The sequence below is a fragment of the Lactuca virosa genome, chromosome 8 (genome assembly GCF_052849685.1).
Source record: "Lactuca virosa cultivar CGN04683 chromosome 8, Lactuca_virosa_CGN04683_v6, whole genome shotgun sequence".
Lineage (NCBI taxonomy): Eukaryota > Viridiplantae > Streptophyta > Magnoliopsida > Asterales > Asteraceae > Lactuca > Lactuca virosa.
This window is the reverse complement of record NC_136433.1, coordinates 14029041-14036984: the sequence shown is the minus strand read 5'-3', so window position 1 is coordinate 14036984 and position 7944 is coordinate 14029041. Positions and strand designations below refer to the sequence as shown.

Genomic DNA, 7944 nt, shown 5'->3' with positions numbered 1-7944 from the left:
CTCCTTTCCTCTTCTCAAGCGTCACAATCCACCAAAATGCACAAAATGGCCTTAGAACACTCAAACAAGGCTAGGGTACAGGCTAATGTCTTCTGGAAGTATAAGGGACGATGGAGGCGGACATGGGGAGAGATAAGTTGTTTAAATAGGGTGTAAACCATCAAATTTAGGGTTTCACTCAAACAACATCTAAACACCGAGTCGGTCTCCCGACACATCGAATATATCACTTAAACTTCCCACGGATCACGAGTCTACTCGACGAGTTGGGACAACTCGTCGAGTTCCAAAGAAAAATGTAAGAATTACTTGAATTAAATGCATACCAGGAATCAGGTGTTACAAAGCTTTGGCTCATAAAATCTTGATACAGTCTCCGTTAGTCTCATCTACATCTGAATTCACTTTTCAACACTACTAGAAAAACAGCCTTTAACGACGTGCAAACCACGACACGCGCTGATTTATGTTACGCAAAAGAGAGTGATCTTAAAATAGTGTCATCTCTTCAAAAAATTTAATAATTTACGTCACGCATTATTGCGTGCCCTTAGATTAGTGTCTAAAGAAAAAAAAATTAAAAACACGGAGGGCACTTTTTTTAAACGCGCGTCCTCTGTACCTGTCGCTTTATAACTTTAATGAAACGCGCGTTTAGACGGGAAACGAAATCCCCAAATTTTTGAAAACCCGCCTTCTACCTTTTTTCTATCATTCATCTTCTAAATCGACTCTCCCATCTCGGTCCATCTCTTTCCTCTCCAATCCGCTTCTCCGCTACTCCTGACCTCCTTCTTATCGCTCTCATCAAACATCTCGTTCCTCACCTTTGTCGTTGACCACCGGTCCTTCCCCATCGGCCATGCTCCTACCGAATGATCATCTCTCCAAGCACAATCGGCGGTGTCTATCTACTTTTCTTCTCCTGTTTTTGCACCCTGAAGACGATGACGCTTTTGAAGCTGTTTTCTGCACCTCTATATCATCAGTATTACAACCCTCCTGGGTCAAAATCACTGATTATTGGATCGATTGTGATTTGTCTTTTTAGGGTTTTTTTCATAAGAGACTGGAGGTCCTATACTACCAGAAAGATCAGAGCTTTTTGATGATGATAAACGGACCCATCCACACTCATTCTGTTATCTACTGAAGTTAATCTTCTTTCATTCTGCTGATATTCTTAGAAAAGAACTAGAGCACGAAACCTTTGTAAGGCTGAGAATCATCCCATCTGGTAATCTTCTCTCTCTCTCTCTCTCTCTCTCTTCAATTTCATCTACACAGAAACACATACATACACACACAAGTATATGAAAAATGAATAATCCTCCCATAAAAATGGCAGTTTGTTGAGGATTACTCTGAGTGGGAGTCCTGGGTACCGATCGCCTTTAGAATCATTCATGCTAAATTCATCATTTGGGAACCTTCTACAGAATGGATCGGTGCTTGTTGACATCTCATTGGTTGATGAGAAATTTACAGCTCAAGGTACCTGCTATGGCTGTATATAGATATTTCCAAAGCTGTTTGAGTATCATTTTTAGACTACAAGAACTCAATTGATTTTACCTTGTTTCCAGTTTAGTGTGATGCATGAGATCATATATTTATAGAGTGTTTGTGGATGTTGTCATGTCTATGTGTGATATTCACTCATTGAGGTGTACAAGTGTTTCAGTTGCATTAGTTTAGTTAACAGAGACACAATAGGTGAAACTGAGGCAGACTTTTGTTTATGTTTCAAACTAGTGGTACCGATATGAAAGTTCTTGCAGAAAGAGCAACAAAGTCCAAGAAACTCAGTATACATGTCTTAATGTATATGGGATTGTAGTTATTATTTATTATCTAAGAGAAGACAAAATCATTATCCTATAGGTTAAAGAGATCATCCACTCAGGGGCCAGGGGCTGCCTACATCTTACTTCTTCCCTTCCATTTACACCATTCATGTGAGATGTAGGTATTGATATTGATATTTATTGATAGAGATAAAATAATTTTTCATAGTAATGGGTAAGATCATATTTATAGTATACTAATTTCACTACTTCTATTATCTTAAATGTGTAGATTTACTCCCCTGCACCTTGTGCACCAAGGCAAAGAAACAGAAGAACGGGAAAGAAAGATGAAGCTAGTTGATTTAATTGTGGCAACACCTGGAAGATTAGTTGATTTACTTGAAAGGGCAAAAGTGTCATTACAAATGGTAAGGTATTTAGCTCTTGATGAAGCTGATCGTATGTTGGATATGGGATTTGAGCCTCAAATAAGAAAAATTGTGGAACAAACAGACATGCCTCCACCTCCTGGAAGACAAACAATGCTTTTCAGTGCCACTTTTCCTAGAGAAATCCAGGTTTTTAATTTTATTTTATTAATTTGAATCATTTTAATATATAGTTTTTTAATTTATATAATGTTTTCCCGCTACTACAATTCATGGAGACAAAACACAACCGGTAAAAAAAAATAGAGTTAAAGTTAAAAAAATGAATAAAAGTTAATTTCTAATTTTTGTTTTTTATTGATAGGAAAGGGAGTTGGCATTGAGGTCATTTAAGAGTCGGAAGACTCCAATTCTTGTTGCTACTGACGTGGCAGCATGTGGGTTGGAGGTGATTGATGTTGGCTCAAGGGCAGTTTGGTCATTACCGTAAGTGGAGTTCGAGATTATAGCATATGTTCATGTCTTATAAAATAAAAATCTCCAATGGTTGTGGAACAATAATTATCTCTTTGGTTCAGGTAAATATCTACAAGATTTGTGCTATGAAAAAAAACATGTTTGTTTGGATCAAGGGGTAAAGTGTAAGTTCTCATCGTTTTTGCAGTTTAGAAATGCTACAAATAAACAACTTCAAAGTGGATTCGATCATATTCCTACCAAATGTTCGATAAAATGTAAGTTCTCATCATTTTTGCAGTTTAGACATAGCTGTGAAGTGGATAGAGTAATGATGGAAGATGTTAACATTTTTTTTCTTGATGTCTGCTTTGTGCCTTGTAAGGATCCAGACATATGAAGTTAAAGGTTAATGATATTTTACTTGTTTGTAATAAAATATCTATTGAGTCGCCGAACAAATTCTTATTTCCATATATGATTGTAAGATGTAGGGATAAGCATAGGCGGGTATCCGGCCTAATTGTCTGGAACCGAAACCGGAACCGCCGGTTCTTGAAACTTTGGAACCGGAACCGGAACCGCCGCACCGGTTCCGATACCGGGTACCCGGTTTCTAATTAAGTTTTGTAAAATGAAATCAATAAAAATTATAAGACTAACAATCTGTTGTGAATTAAAAAGTATTTGTGAGTGGTTATTAATAACCATTATTAATTCATAAGCAACAGATTGATATATATATATATATATATATATATATATATATATATATATATATATATATATATATATATATATATATATATGTTTAGTACTCTTCTCGTATTCACTTTTTATTCTTGATTTTGGCAGCTATATATGAATTGAAATAGTATGGGAAAGAAATTTAAAAACCATTATGTTGTTATAAAATTAGTAATAATGCATACACTCGGGTCCAACTTCATTGACATTATAAAATTCAGTTATTAACAAACTCTGAATCCACATCACTACACTAGCTTTTCAAAAGCACTGAAGGGTCCTCTGTGCTACTAGAGGACCCTTCTGTCAAAACATTCAAACTGTTGCAGTAGTCTAGATTCCTTCAAAGGGGGGTTTTGAATTGAAATTCTGGTCAAAACTCAAAAGTCAAACAGAGTTATTTGGTGGCAGTGTTGCTAAATCATTCCAGCAATACAAAAGCTTTATAACTTTTGCAGCTGAAGGAAATGCCTTCAAGGACAATGTAGAGAAGCTGGTAAGATTCCTGAATATAATTTTCAAGTTATTACCCCATGAGCTCGTACTCCATTGACTTAACTCCTTAAGTACTATATGTATGTTCATTTAAAGTGATTATTAGTTTATTACAGTTTGCTATTACTAATAAATGTTTTTTTTGTAAGTTACTTCATTCTATAACTCCTCATATCCAACCATTTAAATGCAAAATATGTTACAACTTTAACTCCAATTGTTAGATATCATCAACCGAAGATAATATATTGATTTGAAGACAAAAAACAATTCATGAAAAGGGTTGAATTTGTACATTTAGAATTCTTATTTTTTTCTTGTGGAGCAGGACCTTGTGATTATTAGAAGCAATGAGGATTATTGCGGTTGCATTGTCACCTGCTGCACCAAATTTATTGTCAACATTTGGGCATTAGGAAATCATGGTACCCGTGATTTCTATGTTCCCTGTGTTTTTTCTATTTAGGAAGCAAACACAATTAGTGCTTTACACATAAAGTTGACAAAACGTTTATGCATAGAGTGATTGTATTCAAGTCTATGTTAAAAGGCTGGGGATTACATGTGTTAAGCACCTTTTTCTTCATATGAGTTCAATAACCTACAATAATTTAGAATTCATATCATTAATATAATACTTCCCTATATAGAAAAATTCTTTAATTATCGACCATTATAACGAATGAAATACAGTAAGAAATTTTCCTTAATCGTCTTAAATGACTTGAAGTTTATATGTTAAAGTCTATTTTAATAACTAATCCATCTTTTTTCATCACTTTCAACAAGCTAAGAAGCACAACATATACAGGGAAAGAATCATATACAATTATCAGGTAATATATTTGATATATATTTTATATTTTATATGTTGTATAATCAGCAATCACTGATTTCCTTTTCCTTGGTTTTCAGCCTCTTCATAGAGAACTATATGAACTGAATCCCTCAAGCTTCTTTGTGCCCTCTTTCATAAACGCATTCATGGCTAATGATGATGTCAGCAGAAATCAAAGTATCAGAAACATAATGTCTGAACTTGTTCCAGGAGTTTTCACATTCGATATGCTCCACCCAGATTTCTGTGCAAAGATGCTAGCTGAGGTGATCCTAATAGTCTTCTATTTCTATTTTTTATGTACTTTACTTTTTATATTCTCTTATCAAATTCTAATTTCTTAGGTTGAAAATTACGAAAAGTGGATTCTGGAAACAAAATCATCCACCATTCGCCTAAACACCATGAACAAATAGCAGATACTAACAAATGACATGGTGCTAATAGTCTAGAAGTTGTTGTTGTTCGTGTCATGGCCCTGTGATGGGTACTGTTGAAACCAGAATGTATGAACAAGGAATAGGAGGTTTTGTAACACACAAGTTTTGGGAATGTGGGCCACACAACAATGATTTTACCTTGTCTATTGTTATATATGTGCCCCATAGGTTGTTTTTTTGCTGTTTATAAAATCTTTTTATTTAATATGTATATAGATTTTTTTTCCGGTATAACATTTTTTGAACATGTGATGGTTACAGGGATGCTGTAGTTTCTGCTATTATTTTCCATCCAAGTCGTGTCATGGCTCTTAGTGCTTCTTATGGTGTTGATTTCAAGTAAAGTTTTTTAATTTATTTTATAATTGTGAATCTATGTTTGTATAATTAATTGTTGTTTGTGGCTTTGTTTGTTTGGGTTAGCAATGGTGAAGATAAGTTGATTTAGAGGAGCAGATGTAGATGGGCATGAAATGATGTTGGTTCATACAGGAAGAAAGTTATGACTGCTGTTGCATTAAGTGAAACAGGTAGGCACGTTACACAAATCTCAAGTAACTAAAGGTAACCACCAACTACATTATTCATTTTGTTGCTAGATCCAAATACCAAATTTACAAATGTATATCTGTTGTTGCTTCTTAAATTTCACTTTATGTTTTATGCGTTCAAGCTTTAAAATCCAAATGGAACATTGTTAAAAAGGATGCAACTCAAGATAATTGAAGGTAATTGAGTTAACTGGGATAAATGCAAAAAATAGCGGGGTACTTTCATTTATTTGTTTATTATAACATCCTACTTTCAATAGTTTTTTTATGAAGAGATCATACTTTGAAAAACCTACAAAATTATAATATTGTAATTAATGAACTAATGATACGAACAAATATATGAACTAATATTGGAGTTCCTGCTGTTGGCATGGCGTTCCCTGGCTACGTTACTCAGCCCAATGGAATGGGGAATTCAGAAATGACATGGTACTTTAAATATATATAAGTAAATAAATATTTAAGATAATAATAGTTAGGTGATTAAATGGTTAAAATTGTGAAATTTTGTTGTAGGCTACCTATTTTGGCTGGTGCTGCTGGGGCTTTTGGCTGCTTCACCTTATATCATAATGGATGGTGCTTATCATGCTATGCCATCTGGCCAGACCTCTGCATTGCCTCCTACAAGGTCTGTTACTTGTTATTATGATTAACGATTCTGAGGGTATTTAGGTCATTTACTCAGAATTTTGCGTTTTCAAGTTTACTAGTAGATCACACTTGCTTGGCTAAATGTTATTTTGTATGCTTTCAAACTTGTCTTCTTCCTGAATTCTTTTTCTTTGTAAGTTTAGCCTTATTCTTTTCTTCAATTAAGTGTTGTCTGGAGAGTGTTGTATGAACAACAATAAATCAACATTTTTTTCCTTCTTTTTCTTGTATGAACAATACATAGTCATAGTTTGACTTAATTAGTTGCTTATTTTGTTTATTAGTTGCTTGTTTTCTAGCTTATTATAGTCACTGATTGGTTTCTTGTTATGCTTAAATCTTAACAGCTATCATGGCAACCTTCAACAGTAGTTTTGGACAGGCACCTTCTTGCAAAAGATATCGTGTACGTGTTCTTCTGCTGCTATTGTGGATTCGGGAACATCCATGCTTACTGGTCCAACTGTATGTATCTCACGTGAAGCTTCTGCTAGAATTATTAATCTTAGAGATTTCAAGTTTTTCATATTTCTTGTATCTAATTAGTTTGTAAATTTCCGTTATAACTTTTATTGATTTGTTTTATCTTTCCATGGAACGATTATTTGTATGACATTATATTTTGTGCAATGAATTGTATTTTTGTATATGATATTTTATTTATTAAGTGACATTAAATGAAAATTTAATTCAAAAATTAGTAAATCTAGAAAAAATATTTTTTTTAAAACATATAAAATTACGATACGCAAAAATGTGTGTCATCTTCATTTATGACATGGCCTTTCTTGACAGGGGCTTCCTTGATACGCAATGCGTGTCATAAACACGCGCGTCGTAAGGTTACGACATGCAAATGCGTGTCGTCTTCCTTTGTGACAGGGCCTTCCTTGATACGCATTGCGCGTCGTAAATGAGCGTCGTAAATGCGCGTCATAAATGCGCATCGTAAATGCGCGTCATCTCTCTTTATGACAGGGCCTTCCTTGACGCGCATTTGCGCGTCGTCTGAGCGTTTTACGACGCGCAATGAGCGTCGTAAAAGGCTGTTTTTCTAGTAGTGCAAGACAAAGAAATTTTGAGATAAAAACCAAAACTAAAAGAAAACTTAGCACACAATATTTTTTGGATTTTTCATATTTTCAGAAAAAAAAAACATAAACAAAAATATTTTTGGATTTTTGAAATTTCTGAAAAAGAAATAAAACAGAAATAACAATGTTAAACCACAATTCTAGATACAGATTATTTAGTGTATCCCATAGATTCCCATGTATATCTTACTGCTCAATCTACTCGAGCGTCATATTGACAGACCAAACGGAACTATCTAAGTCAGTACTTGTCAAGTCCTTTTAAAATGTCAATCTAAATCTAGTCTGGTCCATTGAAATCCTTCGTGCCTACCAGCACATTGAACACAGAGTCTAAACAATTTAGCTTCAGTGCTTTACACAAATTTCAGATTGCCCTTCAGCACTAGACTTCATATCACTTCCCAATAATACCTACTAACGAAAAACTAAAAGAAAATAAAAGATTGTCTTCAAAACGAATCAGTTTAAGGTAAACTCAAGAGTA

The 7944-nt window shown here is 34.3% G+C and overlaps 2 protein-coding genes and 1 long non-coding RNA gene across 8 annotated transcripts; all 3 read left to right on the top strand.

Annotated features, from left to right (window-relative positions):
- Positions 1-1089: 1089 nt before the first annotated feature.
- On the top strand, positions 1090-3323 carry LOC145133858 (DEAD-box ATP-dependent RNA helicase 52C-like). 5 transcript variants are annotated; one of them, XR_013718796.1, is made up of 7 exons: positions 1090-1237; positions 1349-1494; positions 1885-1969; positions 2080-2218; positions 2304-2368; positions 2544-2757; positions 2844-3323. XR_013718796.1 is itself a non-coding variant. In XM_079068817.1 (6 exons), the coding sequence occupies exons 4-6, from the start codon at positions 2138-2140 to the stop codon at positions 2759-2761; spliced, it is 357 nt and encodes a 118-aa protein (XP_078924943.1). In that variant the 5' UTR covers positions 1090-1237; positions 1349-1494; positions 1885-1969; positions 2080-2137; the 3' UTR covers positions 2762-2834. The 5 variants fall into 5 exon arrangements, 1 of the variants encoding a protein (XP_078924943.1); XR_013718794.1 differs by having other exon boundaries at positions 1885-1965; positions 2080-2368; XR_013718793.1 differs by having other exon boundaries at positions 2080-2368.
- A 1467-nt stretch (positions 3324-4790) lies between these two features.
- On the top strand, positions 4791-5494 carry LOC145128460 (uncharacterized). Its single transcript, XR_013716921.1, has 3 exons — positions 4791-4981; positions 5060-5323; positions 5417-5494. It is a non-coding gene; the product is annotated as an uncharacterized LOC145128460 (long non-coding RNA).
- An 84-nt stretch (positions 5495-5578) lies between these two features.
- Positions 5579-6964, top strand: LOC145134662 (uncharacterized). Of its 2 annotated transcripts, XM_079069513.1 has the most exons (4): positions 5579-5685; positions 6107-6138; positions 6226-6340; positions 6711-6964. In XM_079069513.1, the coding sequence occupies exons 2-4, from the start codon at positions 6116-6118 to the stop codon at positions 6843-6845; spliced, it is 273 nt and encodes a 90-aa protein (XP_078925639.1). In that variant the 5' UTR covers positions 5579-5685; positions 6107-6115; the 3' UTR covers positions 6846-6964. The 2 variants fall into 2 exon arrangements, with proteins under 2 accessions (XP_078925639.1, XP_078925638.1); XM_079069512.1 differs by having other exon boundaries at positions 5610-6138.
- The last annotated feature ends 980 nt before the right edge of the window (positions 6965-7944 follow it).

What these genes read in the sequence shown, in the direction of transcription:
- LOC145133858 (XM_079068817.1), top strand. Translation starts at nt 2,138, where the DNA reads ATGAAGCTAGTTGATTTAATTGTGGCAACACCTGGAAGATTAGTTGAT. An exon ending in CTTTTCCTAGAGAAATCCAG is followed by an intron (nt 2,369 to 2,543) that starts GTTTTTAATTTT and finishes TTTTATTGATAG; the next exon opens with GAAAGGGAGTTGGCATTGAG.
- LOC145134662 (XM_079069512.1), top strand. Translation starts at nt 6,080, where the DNA reads ATGGCGTTCCCTGGCTACGTTACTCAGCCCAATGGAATGGGGAATTCA. An exon ending in GGGAATTCAGAAATGACATG is followed by an intron (nt 6,139 to 6,225) that starts GTACTTTAAATA and finishes ATTTTGTTGTAG; the next exon opens with GCTACCTATTTTGGCTGGTG. An exon ending in TCTGCATTGCCTCCTACAAG is followed by an intron (nt 6,341 to 6,710) that starts GTCTGTTACTTG and finishes AAATCTTAACAG; the next exon opens with CTATCATGGCAACCTTCAAC.